The sequence below is a fragment of the Panicum virgatum genome, chromosome 9K (assembly GCF_016808335.1).
Source record: "Panicum virgatum strain AP13 chromosome 9K, P.virgatum_v5, whole genome shotgun sequence".
NCBI lineage: Eukaryota > Viridiplantae > Streptophyta > Magnoliopsida > Poales > Poaceae > Panicum > Panicum virgatum.
The window spans coordinates 59,227,700-59,249,426 of record NC_053144.1 but is presented as its reverse complement, the minus strand read 5'-3'; the positions used below and the strand labels follow the sequence as shown (position 1 = coordinate 59,249,426).

Here is a 21,727-nt window from a genome sequence, read left to right as displayed (position 1 = left end):
GGTTCAGCCGACGTTCTAATTTCTGCATTATGCTTAGTGGTACAACGTACAAGCAGCAGATTTTTAACAGGCTACTTCGTCTTATTTACAACTGTTTAGTTTTCCACCAAGCACGCCCACTAAATTGCCCAGCCATGTGTGCTTGTTCAATTCATCTCAATGCAAACGGATCAGCTGCACCAAAACTAAATTAAGAGGGGATTGAGTTGAAGCAAACTGGGTCTGCGAAGCACAAAGATGGTTTTTTTTTTCATGTGTGCCCCAGATCGATATTCATTCAGTAGTAGGAACTACGAAGCACATAGCTTGGTCACTGGCGACTCACAGTTCACCGCAGCGTCCACGCACTTCCTAAGTCGATCAAACCGCCAGCTCTTGCTCGATAAATGCATTGGGCATTGCCATAACCTTCTCCTCTAGATGCCTAGTAGTTCTTTGGTTCAGCCTATGTCCTAATTTCTGCCATTATGTTTGTAACCTACAAATTTTTAACGGGAGTACTTTTTTTTGTCTTATTTACAAATCTTTAGTGTTCCCCGGGCTTGCCTAGTGAATTCCCCAGCCATATGTGTTTGTTCAATTCTTCTTAATGCAAGCGAATCAACTACCAAAACTAAATTAAGAGGGGATGAAATTGATTTGAACTAGTCATTGTAAGGACGCTGATAATTTCATAGCAATGCTTGCAGTTGTCCAAGTAAATCCACAATTAAAACTACCCCATTGATGCATGCACATTTTTTTCTTAATCTTTTTAGTGACCCCAAAATGCACGTACCTGAAGATGCCATCCTTGGAATCTCCAAAGTAAGGCAGTATGAAATCATACTTTTTTACTAACAGAAATGACAATGGATGCTAATTAAACTGATGCTAAGCTATCTATTGGTTCACTCTGATTGACTGTATGATTAATTTTTTACAGAGGTGAAGAGACTGATCGGGCGCCGATTCAGTGACAACTCTGTACAAGAAGATATCAAGTTATGGCCTTTCAAAGTCGTTGCAGGACATGAGGATAGACCGATGGTCGTGGTGCAGTACAAAGGCGAGGAGAAGCAGTTCTCAGCCGAGGAGATATCCTCAATGGTGCTGGCCAAGATGAGGGAGACAGCTGAGGTTTACCTCGGCACCACAGTTAAGAATGCTGTCGTCACCGTTCCTGTCTACTTCAACAACTCTCAGCGCCAGGCAACCATTGATGCTGGCACCATCGCTGGCCTGAATGTCATGCGCATCATCAACGAGCCCACCGCAGCTGCCATTGCCTATGGTCTTGAGAAGATGCCGGTCAGCAACAATGGGAGGAGGGTGCTCGTCTTTGATCTTGGTGGTGGGACCTTCGATGTCTCCCTTCTCGAGATTGATCGGGGCTCCGACATAGGTATGGGTCTTTTTGAGGTGAAGGCCGTCGCCGGCGACACTCACCTCGGCGGTGCTGATTTTGATAATGAGATGGTGAAATTCTGCCTGCGTGACTTCATAAGAAAGCACAGGAAGCTAGACATCAGGAGCAACCTGAGCGCCCGCCGGCGGCTGAAGACCGCCTGCGAGAGGGCGAAGAGGATGCTGTCTTCCACGGCAGAGACCACCATCGAGGTCGACTCGCTCCATGACGGCATCGACTTCAGCATCTCCATCTCCCGCTCTCGATTCGAGGAGCTCAACAAAGGCCTTTTCAGTGGATTTATGGAGACTCTGGAGAAGTGCCTCCGCGATGCCAAGGTGGACAAGGGCAGCGTCCAGGACGTCGTGCTCGTGGGCGGCTCCACTCGTATCCCCAAGGTGCAGAGCATGCTGCGGGACTTCTTCGACGGCAAGGAGCTCTGCCGTAGCATCAACCCTGATGAAGCCGTGGCGTTCGGCGCGGCCATTGAGGCCTCCACCCTCGGTGGTGAAACCCGCGATGGGATGGCTGGGGATATGCTTGTACTCGACGTCACTCCACTCTCGCTTGGGATAGAGGTCAATGATAAAGGAGGAGTACATCATGAGATGAGCGTGGTGATCCCAAGGAACTCCGCCATCCCGACCAAGAAGGTTAGAGGCTACACCACCCGCTACGACAACCAGACCAGCTCCCCCGGCGCCGATGGGCGTACCCTGGATCGACGTCACCTTCGACATCGACGCGAACGGCGTGATGAAGGTTTCAGCGTAGGAGAAGACCACTGGGAGGAAGAACAACATCACCATCACTAACCACAGCGGCCGGCTGAGCAAGGAGGAAATCTCGCGCATGGTGCTGGAGGCCGAGATGTACAGGAGGTGGATAAACTTAAGGCTCGAGTAAGCAACTACTCGTCATGCAATGGATGCTATACAGCCGTAGCCTATTTGTGCTTTGGCATATGTATAGCCGCAGCCTATTTGTGCTTTCTTTGTTTCTGGAACCATTGCGATGATATTGGACTCATTCTATATCTGCTGGATGTCTTGCATTGCATCTGCCGGAACACTTTGAGCTTTCAGGGTCCCGTCCGTGCAGTGTCTCTGACGTCGAAATAAGTTGCACAAACAGGGGAAATGAAATAAAATGCTCAGTCTAGAATACATCACTCACAAGTTATTCTGAACAAAAACACTAATGAAATACTGCGAGCAGTGCAACAGACACAAGCACGGCAGTCATTAGCGCTTAACAAAACTAGCTGTATAGCAGAAACACATAGCAGCGAGATATGCCTTGCTTTTACTGAGGCCATACTGTTCTACATTGTGTTCTCTATCACGGACCCTTGAGTTTTCGACCAACAGACCGTTCTGCCTCACGGAACGGCCTGTCATCGCAGTGCTTGTTTAAGGCCGGGCAGTTGAGGCTGGAGCTTGTGTGTCCCCTTTGCGTGTCTCGATCCGTGTCTCCCATGCATCAACGACATCCGTGCCTCTTAGAAAATGTGGGCCCTTTTTTGTTATCTCCGTCCGCACCGCATGCAAGAAACGGAACTGAGCCGTCCGTCTGGTCCGTCTCCCCAAATAATCACATGGCCCCACATTAATTTCCCGCCAACTGAATGAAATGGAGGCGGCAAAAGGCATTAGACACAGGAAAATGGCGCCAATTTCGATAGGTGGTTCCATCAGATTAGCATCTAATACGGAAGGGTAACTAGATTAGTATTCTTCTCGTTTGTCTCAATCTACATAACAATTGCATCTCAGCCAATTGTATCTCAATCTACACAACAATTACATCTCAGCCAATTCTCTCCATGCCTGACGAGATCAGTGCCGACCACATGGGGGCATCTCAGGTGATCACGCCAATGGCTGACGAGCCTAACTACATGGAGTCCGATTCTCCACAGGTACCCAAATCTTGATACCACCTCTTGGTACTATCACATCCTCAGAAAACTTCTCTAGATAAACATTCCCTCATCTGGCACAATAAGAACAAAGTTAGAAAGTGCAAGTCATAATGGATTACCATTCATAATCTGTCTATACTTGTTTTGTCTATACAAATATATTTGAAATGCCTATGCTCCAGACCGAACCTACTCAAGTAGAAAATTGTACAGAAGACAGGATACCTAAAGTTGGTATGAAATTCTGCACTGAAGAAGAGGCATACCAATTTTACAATGCCTATGCTCGAGACAAGGGTTTTAGTATTCGAAGGAGCAGTTCACATAATGTGAAAAACAGCACCACCATAAAGAATAGAACCTTCTGTTGTTCTCGTGAAGGTATTAAATCACTTTGTTATTGTGCCCTTTCTTCATCATTAGGGATATAACATCAATTTGATCAATTATTTATTTATTTATCAATAGGTGTTCGGCGTCCTGATAAAAGAGAAGAATCTTCCAGCTATAGTAGACCAGAGACACGATGTATGTGTCAAGCTCGCATGAAGATAAGTCTCACAGATGGATTGTACTGCATCTATGAGTTTGAGCCTGAACATAATCATATTCTTGCTAGTAGCAGTCAAGTTCATCATTTAAGATCTCAAAGAAAAATAACAGAAGCACAACTCGCGAGTGTAGAAAATGCTAAAGCAGTCGGCATTTCAAATAAAGCTACCTTTGATCTCATGGCAAAAGAAGCAGGTGGAGTTGAGAATCTAGGATTTACTCGTGAAGATATGAAGAATAAATTGTATTCAAAGAGGTCACTACAGACAAACTATGGGGACACAGGAGGAGTATTGGAATATCTAGAGAAAAAAACATCAGAGGATGGGAAGTTTTTCTATTCCATTCAGGTTGATGAGGATGACTTGATAACAAATATTTTTTTGGACAGATTCTAAAATGGTTGCAGACTATGAACTTTTTGGTGATGTTGTTTGCTTTGACACAACATACAGAAAATTAAATGATGGACGTCCATTTGGTTTGCTAGTTGGAGTGAATAATCACAAGAAGACAACAATTTTTGGTGCTGCACTTTTGTATGATGAAACTGCAGAGAGTTTTGTTTGGCTTTTCAACACATTTTTAACTGCTATGTCAGGGAAAAAGCCAAAAACTATTTTAACCGATGAAGATGCAGCCATGGCAAAAGCAATCAAGATAGTACTACCAGAGACTCATCACAGAATTTGTGTTTGGCATATGAACCAGAATGCTTGCAAGCATCTTGCTGGAGTTGTGGAGGACTATAAGAAGTTCAATAAAGATTTTCAAAACTGTATTTATGATCAAGAGGAGGAGGAGGAATTTATAAATACATGGAACAATTTGCTAGACAAGTATAAGCTACAAAACAATGAATGGCTGCAAAGATTATTTGATAAAAGGGAGAAATGGGCCTTAGCGTATGGAAGAAATACCTTTTCTGCTGATATGGTTAGCACTCAAAGAAGTGAAAGCATGAACAATGAGTTGAAGGGGTACATTAGTGTCAAATATGACATACTTACCTTTTTCGAGCACTTTGAAAGGTTGGTGGCAGATAAAAGAAATGAGGAGGTAAAATGTGATTTCAAGGCAACACAAAGTACACCTAAGTTGAAATCTGAGTTGAGAATACTAAGGCATGCAGCAAGAATTTATACTCCAACCATATTTAAGGTATTCCAAGAGCAAGTGATGCAAACACTGAATTGTGATCTGTTCTATTGTGGTGAAAGTAATGCTGAAAAGGAGTACAAAGTAAAGGTTTATGGTAGGAGGAATGAACATGTCGTGAAGTTTTCTGCATTGGAAGTTGAAGTAAAGTGTAGCTGCAAAAAGTATGAATTTGTTGGAATCTTATGCTGTCATGCGTTGAAGATACTTGATATCAACAATATCAAAAAAATTCCTGAACATTACATACTAAATAGATGGACAATTGATGCAAAAGTAGTTCATATAAAGAGCAATTCTGAGACACATGAAGATCCCAAAACAAAGTTATCAAAACGCAGACATGAGTTATGCAGGATGTACATTCATTTAGCTAATCGAGCTGCAGAATCTGATGAAACGTACTTAATGGCTGTGAATAATGCGCAAAAATTAGCAGAAGATGTGGAGAAAAGCCTAAAAATAAGACCTGATTCAGATGTTAGTACCTCATCTCATCCCGAAGGTTCGCACCCCGAAGGTTCTCACTCCAGTATAGCCTGAGTAATAATTGTGTGAACACCATACATATGACACCAAACTAATTATTATATATTTTGTAGGTACAGAAGAAGAAGAACAAACTATAAAACCAAAAGGCCTGAAGGTTAAGGAGAAGGAAATTCATGGATCTGCGAGACCTATTGGTGGTTTTGAGAAGGCAACACGGCAGAAAAAGAAGACCAAAAAAGACCCAATGGTTTCTGGTTCTGCAAAAGAGGCAAACACACAACGGAAAAAGAAAGGCAAGAATGACCCAAAGGATTGTGGTCCTATAGTGGAAGTAGACAATGTAACATATGGGCAGCCACACTACACTGACCTGGTACGAGATTTCAGTTATATTTAATTTAATACTATCAAGACTAGTCATATTTTCATTACTGATATTCGTATTCCTTTTTCTTTGGTACAGGGGCATTTAGGGACTAGCACGTACCAAAATCAAATTCAGATGGCAGGTTACTATCCGGGCTACTATCCACATGGAAATGCTTTTGTGCCTCCGCCTTTTAGTTCATTCTTTGGGACCCCTAACCATGGTCAAGATACACAAGGAAATGTCACTCAGTCATTCAATCCAAATCCCTATAATGTGTTTGCCAATTTTAAGTGAAGGTCCTATCCCATTAGGAGAACCGATGAGTCATGTGCTAAACTCTACTTGTTTTTTTTGCTAACTGGTATATTTGATTTGATAGCATCAGACTGAATGCGGAAGATTGCATCTTTATTACTGTGTCATGAAAAAATAGGGACTAGCACTAGAAAAATAAACTTGCAAAATAATGCTAGAGAGGTCATGAAAGCAACGTCACCTTCATGCTGAACAGCATCTACGAGCTGCTGCCAAATATCTTGAATCCACCATGGTGTGATGTCAGTTCGATGGACCTGAAGAGGAAAGGTAGAGTACACATTCTCATAGCACAAATCGAAATCTGCAAAGTCAAATCCAGATCCCCAATCCAAAATCAAAATCGTAGCAATCAAAACCAAAATCGGAGCTTGAATCTAGGTTCCAGTAAATATAATCAACTCACTGCTATGAGCTTGAGGTCGTTCCTGCCCAAATCGAGTTTAGCATATGAGATTTGAAACGAATCGAGTTTAGCATATGAGATTAGAGAGGAGAGCGGACAAGCTTCGAGCTGAGAGGAAGAGGGGAAAGCGGAGGGAGACGGGTGGCTCAAGGCTGTGAGAGGAGAGGTTGAGATGCGAAAACAGAGAGAGACAGACCAGACGGACGGCACCGCACGGCGCGGACGGAGAGAATACGTGAGGGGGGCTGTCTTGAGAGGGGATCCAATACAACTTGGACACGTGTCTGGAGACACCGAAGGGGACACGCGAGGGAGACACACAAGCTTCAGCCGGCAGTTGAGCAGTACTAGTGGAGCAACTTGCATTACCGAAGGAGCACCCGAGTCAAACACACCAGCGTCAGAACTCAGAAGTTTGAACTTGCATTCTTTTTTTTTCTTTTTTTTTTGATTTTGAACTTGCATGAACCTGCTAGACCAGTAGAGCTACCCATTGCGGCACAGCTGTAGCCTGTAGGGCTCCAGTCTACTAGTTTTAGCGCTCAGCTACAGCCTAGTACCTGCCCTGCCATACCTGCCTTTTCCCTCATTTCCTGTAGGCTTTTCACGAGAAAGTCACATGTGCAGGCTGCGAGATTGACCGTTCACAAGATTTCAAGACGTGGGAAAACCTTTCAAAAACAAAAAAAGTCGTGGTTACTGTTATTTTTTTTTAAAAAAGGAGAGAATACTGTTCTACCGCTATGATTTAGGATTTATATTCCAACACGTAACACAATAAAAACCAAGTCGATTGTGCGGTAGAACAGTCCCCTTAACCTCAAATACTGTATTTCAAAGGGAAATACTGTATTTCAACACGTAACATAATCCAGTTTAATAGTATAGCCTGAAAACTATATATATAGACTGTGTTTAGTTGGTGAAAAATTTTGGATTTTGGTACTGTAGCACATTTCGGTGTTACTTGACTAATAATATCTAATCATGAACTAATTAGTATTAAAAGATTCATCTCGTGCTAATAGTTAGACTGTATAATTAGTTATTTTTTTAACTTTATTTAATGCTTCATGTATGAGTCAAAAGATTCGATGTGACGGATACTGTAAAAAAAAATTTAAGAACTAAAAGCCATAGTGGAAGTGAATACTGTATTTCATTAACCTCAAATAGATACTGTATTTCAAAGGGAATCGTAAGCAAAACAACTCCTTTTCAAAACCCAGCTCGTCGGCCCACATCACATCTCCCAAAACCCTGCCACACACGCGCACACGCCCTGTGGTCGTAGTACTACTTCCCTCGCCTTCGCTTCGCATATCTATCTGGTTGCGGAGATGGCGGCCGCCGTGAAGGGCGACGGTCCGGCGGTCGGAATCGACCTCGGGACGACGTACTCGTGCGTGGCCGTGTGGCGGCGCGACCGCGGCGAGGTCATCGCCAACGACCAGGGCAGCCGCCTCACGCCGTCCTGCGTCGCGTTTTCCGGATACGAGAGGCTCGTCGGAGAGGCAGCCGTGAACCAGGCCGCCCGGAACCCCGCCAACACCGTCTTCGGTGAGTACTTCGCGCCGCCATTTGTCCAGTTTGTGGCCTTCGTGGTTCATGGATTTCCAGATTTTCATTCAGATTCAGTAGTCCGTAGGTCGCACAAAGCTTGTGGCAGCGTTCAGACACTAGCTAGATCGATCGAATCCTCACTGTAAACGACTCCTGCTAAGCGAACCCCTGCCGATCGATGCGTGAGACTACTGCTGAATTTTAATTTGATGGCTCCCTTCGCTTGATTTTCACGTAGGTACCTAGCGATTCGCTCCGCCGCAGTTAAAATTTGGGTTAATTTGTTTGGTGCCATTACAATTTCGCAAGTTCTGAGTTTTATCATTACAATTCACCTATTTAGATTCGTGCCATTACAATTCTGAAGTTGTTCGAGTCGTGCCATTTTCTACGTCGTTGATGTTTTGGGTCCACACACAGGTCATTATATTTTTGTATGGACCAAAATACCCATGGTGTTGCTCTCTCTCCACATTACTGTCTAGCGGGTCCCACATGTCATATCCTTCTTCATCCCACGCTACTGCACCCAGCCTGCAAAGGCGGAGAAAGCCAAATCGAGGCCCGAGGACACTCGATCTGCGCCCGGAGATGACGAATCGAGGCCCGGCGGCGGCCGGAGGTCGATGATGGACGGCGCAACGGCCACCAGGCGGACGGACGGCTCGCCCATGAGATCCGCAGGAACTGCGCAGACGAGATCAGGCGGGGTTGGCTTCGATAGGCAGCTTCTCCCCTCCTGCGATTGGACGGAGCGGAGCCGCGGAGGAGAGCGCCGCCAGCCCGATGGGTGGAGCTGGACGGGCTGCTGCTTCTGCTATGACAAAGCTACTAAAAACAAATGGGGCTCCTGGTGTCTCGAGCAGCATGCCGCTTCCCATTGATCCAAGGTGGGGTACTGAGGTGGGCTGTAGCGGATTTGCTCTGCCCCTGGAGATTCACCACCGGGAGGGAGCAGGACCACATCTGCCCGCCGCTTGCGGTCTTGCGTGTGCCACCGGGAGCTCACCCCCTGCCACGTTAGGCATCAGGTCGCGTCGCATCTCTTATCCTCCGCAGCGACCTCGCGGTGCTACAGATCGGATGCGTGGGGACGGCGGCCACCGGCCAGCCGGCTGCTGACGGCTTGAGGTCGCTGCTCGCACCAGCAACGTTCGAGGTCCCCTGTCGCTTCTATTGCCGAGGACCATAGTGGGATTGGAGAAGAAAGATATGACATGTGGGACCCGCTAGACAGTAATGTGGAGAGAGCAACTACATGGGTATTTTGGTCCATACAAAAATATGACCTGTGTGTGGACCCAAAAGCATCAAAGACATAGAAAATGGCACCACTCAGACAACTTTAGAATTGTAATGGCACGAATCTAAATAGGTGAATTGTAATGGTAGAACTCAAAACTTGCAAAATTGTAATGGCACCAAACAAATTAACCCTTAAAATTTCCAACTTTAGTCTTCGACCAGAAAAAGAAAAATGCCTTTCCCCCCTTTTGCTCATGTTTTCCTCTTCTGGAGGATTGTTTGTTTCCCTACCACCCTAGTAAAAAATGTACTCAATATTCCTGCCATGCGAACCGACAATTCATCCCATTGAATGGAATCTTGAATGCAATCAACGACAATCAAAACTTGTTGATCGTTCAAAATAAAAAAAAGGTGGAGCCAATTGGAACTAGTTAACAGTAGCTGATCATTCCTAGCACGGCTTGCAACTATCACGTCGATGCACGCGCCACTTTTTATTGATCTATTTACTGATAACAAAATTCACAATATCTTGAGAAGCCACTCTATCAGCATATCCAATTTTTAACCGAAACGCAGTGCAAATCAAATTTCTGAAGCTAAGCTGTACCCAGTTCACTTGATTGATACATGACTGTCTTTTATACAGATGTGAAGCGGCTGATCGGCAGAAGATTCAGTGACGAGTCTGTGAAACAAGATACCGAGTTTTGGCCTTTCAAAGTAATCTCAGGTTGTGATGACCGGCCGATGATTGTGGTGCAGCTTGGAGGTGAAGAGAGGCAGTTCACAGCTGAGGAGATATCATCTATTGTGCTCGCCAAGATGAGGGAGACCGCTGAGGTCTACCTTGGCACTACAGTTAAGAATGCCGTTGTTACTGTCCCTGTCTACTTCAACAACTCCCAGCGTCAAGCAACTATCGACGCGGGTGCGATCGCTGGCCTGAATGTCATGTGCATCATCAACGAACCCACTGCTGCTGCCATCGCCTATGGTCTTGACAAGATGCCTATCAGCAGCAAAGGGAGGACAGTGGTTGTCTTTGATCTTGGTGGCGGTACCTTTGATGTGTCCCTTCTCAACATTGATCCAGGTGTGGACATTGGTATGAGTCTCTTTGAGGTGAAAGCTGTTGCTGGTGACACACACCTTGGCGGTGCTGATTTTGACAACGAGATGGTGAAATTCTGTCTGCGGGAGTTCATAAGGCAACACAAGAAGATAGATGTCAGAAGCAACTTGAAGGCGCTCCAGCGGTTGAGGAGTGCCTGCGAGAGGGCAAAGAGGATGCTGTCTTCCACGGCAGAGACTACCATTGAGGTCGACTCGCTGCATGATGGCATCGACTTCTGTGTCACCATCACCCGCTCCCGCTTCGAGGAGCTCAACAAGAACCTTTTCAGCAGCTGCATTGAGGCCTTGGAGAAGTGCCTCCGTGATGCCAAGGTGGAAAAGAGCAGCGTTGACGATGTTGTCCTCGTGGGTGGCTCCACTCGCATCCCCAAAGTGCAGAGCATGCTGCGGGACTTCTTTCACGGAAAGGAGCTTTGCCGGAGCATCAATCCTGATGAGGCTGTGGCATATGGCGCTGCCATCCAGGCCTCCATCCTCAATGGTGAAACCAGCGATGGGGCTGTGGGGGATATGGTTCTACTTGATGTCACGCCGCTCTCGCTTGGGATCGAGGTTGAGAACGGAACAGCCACAGATGGTGGTTTGATGAATGTGGTTATCCCGCGAAACACAGCCATCCCCACCAAGACGAAGAAAGAATGGTATAGCACCAACTACCACAACCAGACTAGTGTGCTTATCCAGGTGTACGAGGGCGAGAGCACGAACACCAAACACAATAATCTGCTTGGCAAGTTTGTTCTATCTGGCATCCCCCCAGCGCCCAGGGGCGTACCTCGCATCGATGTCACCTTTGACATCGATGCCAATGGCATCTTGAACATTTTGGCTGAGGACAAGACCACTGGACGGACGAACAACATCAGTATCGTTTATGAGAGTGGTCGGCTGGGCAAGGAGGAGATCGAGCGCATGGTGCAGGAGGCTGAGATGTACAAGGGGAAGGGTAACAGGTCAAGGAAGTGGGGGAAAGGGAGCAAGTCAAGGCGTGGAAGGTGAATGTGCTACCCTGTCATCGCCAAGCCTTATCAGGGTGATCGCACTTCGTGGATGCCGGTTGTGCAAATGCACGTGCCATGGATTCGTCTCTGTTCTTAAGTTTCTGGCTTGGCATACGTATAACCGTAGCCTAACTTATGCTTTTTTTTTTTAGTTTCTGGGAACATGGTTTAATCCGTGATATCTGTTGAATGCCCTGCATCTGCGGTACTAATTTACGTTGGGCATAATTTCAGTGCTCTATGCGTATAGAGCTATTTTGTCAAACTATTGTGCATCTGAAGTTATCGTTACATCCTGTAGAGAAGAAAAAAAATGCTCATGGCAGTGTCTGGAACTCATCGTGCAACCAGGAACTGCATATTTTTGGCATATTCTTTTATTAATTGTCATTGTCTATGCTATGACACGATCATTATCTAAGCTAAACAAACAGGTTCATGCTCTGTTTGCAGTCAAGCCACTTAGAATCCCCCCAAAAACACTTGTCTTCTGGAAATGTAAATCTCCCCCATGCTGTCCAAACAACCAAGATCAATAAAAAACAAAGAACTCATGCTGTTTCAGGCCTTATTTGCGCAAATACGTGTACGCAATACGAGCATGTGTATCCAGATAAATGCAGGGTTTGCTGCGCATGCCGCCCCTTCGCGCTGGCCCTTGACATCGTTGAGCCGCCGAGGTGGGCTCCTCAAGTCCCAGCCAGCGGCTGATCTGATCAGTAGCCAAGAGGATGCTCTGAACTTCTGATAATTGGCCAGCGAAGTTAGGACGACGGCAGCAGCGGGCGCTGATGCCGCTGGAGAGCAGTAGCAGGCACTAGTGCCTTGCGGGCTACCAGAGGGCGGTGGACTTGGGCACTAGAGCCTTTTGCTTGCTTTGTTTAGGCTGTCGTGGGCCGTCGGCTCGTGAACGGGACATTCTGGTTCTGGGCCTACCCTTCATCTCCACCAAAACAACAACATTCTCGCTGGTGACGGCCCAGCTGAAGTTCTGATTTCTGAACGTTCCTCTCTGCCTCCTCCCCAATAAATACTGTCCCCTTCCGTCAAAATAAATAAATAAATACTGTCCCCAACTACTTGCCAGGGTCACACTCACACGCCACGCAAATTATTACTCCACTCGAACCTCTGCCGCTCCTCGGTGGCCGTGCTAGCGGACCGTCAGCACTCCCGTCGCCGGCGAGGGTGGAGATGGCGGCACGGTCCAGGATACGTGGGTAGAGTCTTTGATGAGATCATGGCTTGGTCCCAAGTCGGTTTTTAGGATTCTAAAAAAAAAACCGGTTTTAGGCAATTACAATGGTTTGTTACTTCGGTTGTACCAGGTCGCGAAATTTTGACCGTGTAATAGAGATCAGAGAGAACTCTTAGGGCTGGTCCCAACCGTGACCGGTTTTTTTTGTAGCTATATTTTTTCTTCCTCTTAATAAACAACGTGCCTAGATAAGGTCGAAAAAAAAAGTGGAGATGGCGGCCTCCCAGGGACAGCGAGGCGGGCCGGCGATCGGCATCGACCTCGGCACCACCTACTCGTGCGTGGCCGTGTGGCGGCACGACCGCAACCGCGCCGAGGTCATCGCCAACGACCAGGGCGAGCGCCTCACGCCGTCCTGCGTCGCCTTCACCGCCGCCGACGTCGTCGTCGGCGACGCGGCCGCGGACCAGGCCGCCGCGAACCCGGCCGGCACCATCTTCGGTGAGGAAACTACGCACCAGCTGCTCTTTCTTCACTCGCTTGCTACCTTCTTCATTCTGTCGTCACGAGCTTAATTTGTTTTGCGTTCGATCAGATGTTTCGTCTACTTAGATCGCCGAGGCTTACATGACTTAGTAGTAGGAATAGATCAGTAGTAGTACTCCATTACTCCTGCATTGGATCGGACGAGCTTCGCGTTCGTGCCGTTGAGTGACGTTATACAGAGCCTCTTGAATTTCCACGGCCGTTTGGTTCCCCAAGCAGTCAAGCACCCTGCACCCCTAGTAAATATGGGTGCATCGGAACTTTGTTTTCAATCAATTCTCGCATGCATGCAAGTGGAGCATTACCGAGGCCAATCTGGCAGCTAGGCCTAAAGAGCAAGCATGTAGCCTTTTCTGCTTTTCAAAACAGAAATGAAAACTTATTCCTTTTCTCTGCGTGTCAATTAGGAGAAATTACCAAGGCCTAACTGTGCCAATTAAGAGAAGCTTACCTTCACTTTTTTTTTCTAGAAAAGGGAATGTCCAGTACTCCCTCCTTCCTCGTTTATAGGCCTAACTGTGCCAATTAAGAGAAGCTTACCTTCACTTTTTTTTTTCTAGAAAAGGGAATGTCCAGTACTCCCTCCTTCCTCGTTTATAAGGCACGGTGGAACATGGCACGGTCTTCCAAACAATACTTTGACCATTTATTTGTCATATATTATATCACTTATGATTATAAATTTATAATAATTGTAAACTATATTTGATGACGAATCCAATCATATAAAATTTACATTATAAAAATTAAAAATTAATAGTTAAATTATTGATCAAAGATATAAATGTTTGAATCTTGATATGCGTGTGCGCCTTATAAACGAGGAAGGAGGGAGTATTTTTCTATAGTGTCAACTCACTGTATTTTTCATCTACAACTGCAACTACCGTGAGCATTATTAGTCCACTAAATTCTAAAGATGACGAGAATTGCGCCAACTCCTGCACAACTTTGTTAACCTGTATTCTCTCTAATCCAAAATAAATTTATTTCTAGAACATTTCAAACGTATTACTAGTCATGAGACATGATCATATTGCCCCGAAATTAATTATAGTTGTTGTGATAAAAAAGCTGCATTATTTGTTTAGTTCTCTAGATTCCGAATGATTACTTTTGCATTGAAACCGGAAAATTATTAATTAATCATTTTATTGGCTCCCTATGCTTTGTTAGAACTAATTAACCATAAACAGAATCTTAGCTTAGCCTAATCATGACCACTAATTAAAGTTAATGCGGAAATCTTAGATAAACCGACCAGAACCTTTCGATCCCATTATTGCCTCCGTAGTCATAGCAATAGGGTTGATGTAGAGGTAGATCGAGGGACACCGTGCTTCCAAGCCTTCCAGCACCTTAGAGATCGGTTAGGTTAGGGATACGCTAACCTCGACGGCTTAATTCGCGAGTAATCGTGATTAGGAAAAACCAGGAGTCTTCCCTTGGTTATATAGTGGGACCGGGATAAGGCGCGACGGGTCGCTCTGAAAGCGACCGTGCGACCCTATCCTGTGACGGAAGCTGTGACGGAAGCGCATCTCCGCTCCCAGCTGGCGCGCGTGCCCATCATGGCTGGTCAACCGCGCAAAAGCATCTAGGGAAACTATTGCTTTTAGCTGACATCATCGCTGATGTCACAATTACGAAATAGGCATATTACCTTCAAATGAGCATAACTCTCTCATCACAAATTATATTTTAAATCTGTTTGCACCATTGTATTCTTTGCAAAGAGATCTACAAAACTAGATTCATATTTGGTATATTTTGAAGCTGTTTTATACAACTATCAATTTATGTTGAATATGTAATCACAACATATGTACAGCCTATGTAACAATTTGTATTATATTTTACAAATAATAACTTGTTCTTCATGTGCAATATAAGTATATGTATGTGTGTGTATAGAATATGTGATAACTTCTACTTTGTTACAACTTAAATAGAGATGATGTTTCCTTCAAATTTGTATATTTCTCTCGTCAAGGATCCGTTTTCAATTTTATTTGCACCATTGTATCTTTTTACAACAATATCTACAATATAATATCCATTTTGATATGTTTTGAAATCATTTGTATAGAACTATCTACTTATGTTGATTAATACAAATTTATACATGGACATGTAGCAATATATTTTGTATAGTGCCAACTTGTCTCCATCTCTCTCTTGATGTGTTTTTATTCCTGATCTAAACTTGTTAGTATCTACAACGTGTCAATTTTGGTTTTGTTGTTGTGGTAGTTTTGGTTTCGTGAATGTGTCAACATGTCTCCATCTCTCTGCCGATGTGTTTTTTCTGATCTAAACTTGCATATTATCCTGTATACACATGTCAATTTTGGTTCAATTGTTTATAGCAATTTTGATTTTAGTGAAAGTGTCAACTTGTCCGACGTGGCGGTAAGACCTCGAAAAAAAAGCAAGCACTGTTGCTACCAGGCGTTGTTGACACAGTTCCCGCTCTCCAATCAAGTATCCTTTAGAAAAAAGCAATTTGAGAGTTTTTTTTTAGCCTCTCATCTGGGTACAGCTGTAGAATCTGTTCATACATGCACGCACACCCACCCAACACACGCACGCCTCACAACACCCCACATGTACAAACAAACCTACAACTACACTCAGATGTCAGATCTAGAAACCGCGTCCATCTTGAGATCACCGGAAGATTCCGTAGGCGACGGGCGCGTCGCAATCCCTTTGTGGCTCCACACGTGAGAGGCTGCAGACTTCAACTGGAAATTGTTAAAGGGAACTACTGTTCCCGGGTGAGACACCAGCGTCGAAACCAGGCTTCGAACGTGGGCGGGCAAGTCGCGCACCAGCGATCCTAGCCAACTGAGCTACGACTCAGTTCTTGAGTTTGTTGTTTGTTTTGATTGTACTTCCTATTTTTCATCAGGTGCTAACTTAGGAGTTTAAGGATCCAACTATTACTAAAAGGCAAGGGCGGCCAAGATCAAAGAGAATAAAGAATCCGCTGGGTCTGCAACTGAAAAAAAATCATGTGGCTATTATGGTTCTACTGGACATAATACAACAAATTGTCTATCCAAGCTGGCAAAGAAGCTTACAATAGAGTTATAGAATAAACAAGTTTATATAACAGCATAGGCCTTTTAGGATGCCGCTATTTGGGACAGTGTGTTTTTGGAGACAACAATATTTTGAGACACCTACAATTTATGTAACAGCATAGTCCTTTTAGGGATATCATTAGTGTGTCAAGTTGTGTCTTATTGGTGTATCAAGTTGTGTCTTATTGGTGTGTCAAGTTGTGTTTTGTTGCTGTGTTTAGTTATGTCTTATTGATGTGTTCTATTGGAGACAAAAAAATACTGATTTGAGATAATACTGATTTGAGACAATATTGTGAGGCAAAAAAGATAAAAAAGAAACATCTTCCATGCATCATTTTTTCCTTGCTTCGCCTTCCGATGCTTCCTCTATATCATCTTCCCCATTGATGTAGTATCTACCAGGTTTAGTGCAACTGTAAACCAATGCCCTACTGCATCCGGTTCTGTTTCATTTGCTTCATAGATTGGGAAGAGGACCTGAGGTTGCAAGGCACAACTTGATAGTTAGTTCATATGTAAGTTGATAGTTAGTATATCTAAGTTGATATTTAGTTCGTATGCATGTTCGTATGTAAGAAAAAGAAAACACAAAATGTTTCAGGAGCATACCATGTCATATTTGTGGTTGTATCAGCATTGTGGGGGAGTTCCTTTGATATTTAGCTTTGAGCTGAAAAAAACATTATATGAATTATTAGTGAACTTGCAACATGCTGGTGAATAAGTTGATACATGTCCATAAGTGAAGTTGCTATTTAGGCAACATACAGAGTGATACTCCCATAAGTGAAGTTGCTATTTAGGCAACATACAGAGTGATACTCCCCGAGAAAAAGCTAGAAAAAAGGGGAGGGAGTGGGGGGTGGTCAGATGACTTACATATAACTTCCCAAATTCATAATCAGATACCCCTATTCATTCCGGTGATTTGAGTTACCAAGCTTCGTGTCCAAATAGAAACTATTACTTCCGCAGATTGATCTACAACATCACTGGTGTCGAGGGCATTCAAATACAAAATCTGCAGGTAGCATATGTATTGGTTGGGGGAGGGGGGAGGGGGTTAGATTATATAGTTGGCGAAAACAAACAACTTGCATTGTGTGAGTAAAAAAAAGATGATGCACCATACAGTTAGGAAAAGGAGGCAGCCTGATTTCCTTTCTCCTTGATTGAACTCTGTGATACCTTTAAACAACCTTTCAACCACAAGTCTGCGCCAATTATATTTTCTGATCTTTGTTGGATCTGCAATCTCATGGAAGGCCCACACACACAAAGTTGTGCTTGAAGTGGGGCACAAGAATGAGCTGATAGCGAACTCAAGCCAATACCACAACCACAATGTGTCACTCCTCTTTCCCTTTTCTAATAACCAATTTTCAGCTTCTGTGAATGATGGTGCTTTTTGATCATTTTCATGGTTGAAAAATTTATAGAATTCTTCATATGTATCAGAGAAGCTGTTCTTTGCATAATCAATATGCTCTTCACCTATTGGGATCCCCAGTATCTTGTGGACAACATGGCCATTGACCTATATTCTGCCCCTGTAAGGTAATAAGGTATGATCAATTCGGATCTTGTGGCATCAAATCTTTTGATGAGCTAGAAAGATAACTTCTCTGGAACTGACCAACATTTAATCAAAAGTAGTCCCCCCAAAACCGACACATTGGATAGCCTTTTTCTGATCATCTTCTAGTGTGCCGTTGATAAATATGATCCTCCTAGCTAATTCCTTTTTCCTCAAATCCTGAACCATGGAAAATGCATGTGAAAAAAGTGCCTAAATACATTGTAGCACATTCCTATAAAATAACTTAATACTTAGTAATATGCAACCTGACACTTTTGTATTCATAATTTGATACTGTAGATAAAAAGTGCCTAAATAATTTGACACAAAATTTACTTAGCAGTTTAAACTATATAAGTTGACATTGTATAATGATAATATTGACAATTTATATTTTGCTGAAACAAGTAACTTGACACTTTGTAGCATGATATTACTTGCCGTCAAAAATAGGTGTTATGGTGTAACTTGCTGACAAAATAGACATTACAAATAATGAGATACTAAATTATTATTTGCAGAAACAAAAACTAATCCTGTATTCCCGTAATACCCTAGGCACCTAACAAAAAATATCATGATACCCATAGGCTATGTCGCTGTCAAGCTATTCAACAAAAACTATTCCCCAAAACTATTCCACATGTTGAACAAAATGCAACCATGTCTATGTTGAAGTTTTTCCACTAGTTACATGGGGGGTGAAAAGCCGTGCATGATATATTTGTGTTGGGGATTGCTACCTCTAGAGGTCTGGGCCTCTCGAGAGTTCCGAAAGGGTCAGCAGGCTCCTAATGGGCATGACTTTAACCTTCGGTCCTGCGAACCGAGCCGGTGAATTCTACCTTTGTTGCAGGGCCGAGTCGCGAGCAAGCCGAAGGTCCAGAAGAGGTTCGAAAAGGAGAATGAACAATCAGGCCCGCCTTCGGGGATGAGGCGGTGACTCCGAAGACAGGCGTGAAGGTCATCTTTACATCCAAGCACACACCGGGACAAGGTTAAGGACGTCAATGTGGTGTTCCGAAGGTGTCGAAAGCTCCGGTAACGACATGAAAAACATGATCATGTAGAGAAGTCCGACTTCAAATTTGGAAAGGAGTTCTGTGTCAGTAACTTCAAAATTTTACTTCCATGCTATGCTAGAAAGAAAAAGGTAAAAAAATATCAAATAAAAATGCATTAGTTGTTTTATCAAAAGTTGCTATATTAGCAACATATATATGCCAAGGATTAGCACCGGCGAGGGTTCAACAAGAAAAAAAGCAGTGTACGTGATCTAAAATAAATTGAAAAAAAGATGTTGCATGTTGTATCAAAATAGAAAATAAATTTCTGAATAAGTTGATACATGGTCTATATAAGTTGCTACATCTCAGATAAAATAAATTGTACAGATATAAAGACTATGTCGTGGGGTTTCTAGGGGTACCCACAGCCGGGTGGCGGAACGCACCCGCCTATTCCCCGTGAGGGAGTACTCGGGGAAGTACTAGGCGATGGGGCTGAATCTACGCTGAGACAAGGACTCAGGAACACACGATTTAGAGTGGTTCGGGCCGCCGGAGCGTAATACCCTACGTCCACTGGGAGATGTATTGTTCTTGGTGGTGTGTATGAACCTATCCTCTGCTGGCCTTGGCTCTTTTCCAGCCTGAGGTCTTCTAGCGGCGCCCCCTCCTTTTATAGATCAAAGGGGGAGCGGATACATTGGACGTTGGGCCCCGACAAGTGGGCCCAACGTGCTGTGCAGCATACTGCGCAGAGTACTTAAAAGACAACAGTGGTTACGAATCTTTTCCTCCGATATGTGTACTGCTGCTCTTCTGACCCAGGGGGGTCTTTCCTTGTCCCGTCAGCTAGGTGCCCGTTGGAGTAGCGTAGCTTGCGGCGTGGCCTGCTGAGGCTATTATGTAGGCGTCATAATGGGCGAAACCGAGCCGTCGTATCCATCTGCTATGGCAGACTGGCAGGCGCGGCGTGGGCGGCGCCGGCGGCTCCACTACCTTGGTAATACGCGATCAATAGTGCCTCCTGGTCAAAGAATCGCCTCGGCTTCCACTGTATCAATGCGGTCGTCCACCTACCGCAATAAATGCAGTGGTGGGTGATGCTTAGTATGGAGACCAAGCGCCCTTGTATACGTGTCCGCGCCGGACCACCCAGAGGTAGGGCGTCGACTTCTTCCCTTAGCGAGGGGTCCGGTTACCATACAAGAGGTCCGGGACCCTATGAGGGGTTCGGGACTTCCACGGGGGTCCGGGCCCCTTGTGGGGTCCGGCCCCCTTGTGGGGTCCGGAGCCCCGGCTGTTCGGGCTGAGCGCCTGCCTCTTCCGGGACACGCGTCGTTCCCGGACCTTTCCCAGTCGTGAGGCAGGTCCGGAACCGTTGCCGAGGGATCAGGACTTCGGACCACAGGGGTCCGGCTGTTGGACGTAGTCAAGGATAACTACAAGACCCTTGCCTAGACACAGCAAGAGGGGGTACCCCAGTCCTGGGGTACCGACAGACTAAATTTCTCCATGTTCGGAAAAATGGGCATCTCCCATATAGGTTCAGCATACATTCTACTCTTAAAAACTACACATTATAATCTTAGGAAAACAACCTACAATTTTTCACATGAGTTATAAACACAAAATTGCACTTACATCTCAATACATGATGAGTTCTAATCCAAAAATTATAGCAAAAAAACTCAAGCACATAGGGTACATTAGGATCTAATCCAAAAAAGCATCTGAATCACACTATACAGTTTCTGAATAAAAAAATAATAGAGATGCTATGTCACAAGGAGCATATCGCACATCACACAAAATCTAATTTAGAAAAAAACATCTAAAAATTGCATTGCACACTACATATCGCACATCATATTGAATAAAAAAAATTGCACAGAGATGCTGTGGCACAGGTAGCACAAGCCCAAACAAAGCATCATCATACGACCAAAGAGACATAAACATTATTGCTCAGGGAAGCACATCACACCTCGCAGGCAGCACATACATAAGCATAATTGCACTTACGTCTCTACATGACTAGCAGTAGCATAAGTAGCACATGGAGCATGCGGAAGGTTGGGAAGAGGGACTCACCTTGATTTGTCGTCGGGCCCGTCGGGGCAGGAGGATGCCCTGCATCAGGGTGCGCGCCTCCGCCTCCTCTCCTTCGATGCTCATGGATGTTGGCCTACTTGGGGGAGTCACCGCCTCCGGGTCAAGCCCAGCTTGACGTCCTTGTTCTCACGCGAACCGTGGCTTTCTCAGGTCCTCTCCGCTGCCGGCATGGAGTCTGCAACCACCAATCTCCCTCGCCGTTGCTCCGCCACACAACTACCATCTTCGAGGTGGCGTCGCAGCCCGTGGTTTCTTCCGAGCCCTCCTCTCCGTCACCGGCACGAGCCCCGCCGCACAGCTACTGCAGCTCCACCCCGCAACTGCCGCCTCCCCTCTCGTCGATGGCGGCATCGATTCCTTCCAAACGAAGGAAGCCGTCTCGATCTGATCTTATCTGTAATGGCCGGCGCGACCAGTCGTCCCTTAGACTTTACGTATATAGTGTTGTAGGCTTGGGGCCGGGCTCTTAAATGGGCTGAGTTTTCCTCCCGATCAAAAGGCAACTAACAGGGATTAATATTGGATTAGGATTGGGGCTTTCGGCCCAATTAGATCTTGACCGAGGTCACAATTCCAACATGCTTCTCCATAAGGTTTTTCTTATCGGTTTAGAGTTTAGACGTTGCTTAATTACATGTGT

The 21,727-nt window shown here is 44.9% G+C and overlaps 1 protein-coding gene, 1 long non-coding RNA gene and 1 pseudogene across 2 annotated transcripts; 2 read left to right on the top strand and 1 right to left on the bottom strand.

Moving 5' to 3' along the window:
* Positions 1–959: 959 nt before the first annotated feature.
* LOC120652827 (heat shock 70 kDa protein 18-like) lies at positions 960–11,781 on the top strand. Its single transcript, XM_039930757.1, has 3 exons — positions 960–1,929; positions 7,945–8,164; positions 10,065–11,781. The coding sequence occupies exons 1-3, from the start codon at positions 1,027–1,029 to the stop codon at positions 11,549–11,551; spliced, it is 2,610 nt and encodes an 869-aa protein (XP_039786691.1). The 5' UTR covers positions 960–1,026; the 3' UTR covers positions 11,552–11,781.
* On the bottom strand, positions 3,054–6,816 carry LOC120652828. Its single transcript, XR_005666658.1, has 4 exons — positions 6,605–6,816; positions 6,380–6,502; positions 5,510–5,560; positions 3,054–3,382 (listed from the first exon to the last, which is right to left on the bottom strand). It is a non-coding gene; the product is annotated as an uncharacterized LOC120652828 (long non-coding RNA).
* Positions 11,782–13,023: 1,242 nt separating the features above from the next.
* LOC120648187 overlaps positions 13,024–21,727 on the top strand; it is a 59,810-nt pseudogene continuing 51,106 nt past the window's right edge.

Excerpts from the sequence above, each read along its gene's own strand:
- LOC120652827 (XM_039930757.1), top strand. The coding sequence starts at position 1,027 with ATGGTCGTGGTGCAGTACAAAGGCGAGGAGAAGCAGTTCTCAGCCGAG. Across the intron at positions 1,930-7,944 it reads GGATGGCTGGGGATATGCTT|ATGGCGGCCGCCGTGAAGGG; the intron begins GTACTCGACGTC and ends CTGGTTGCGGAG. Across the intron at positions 8,165-10,064 it reads CCCCGCCAACACCGTCTTCG|ATGTGAAGCGGCTGATCGGC; the intron begins GTGAGTACTTCG and ends TCTTTTATACAG.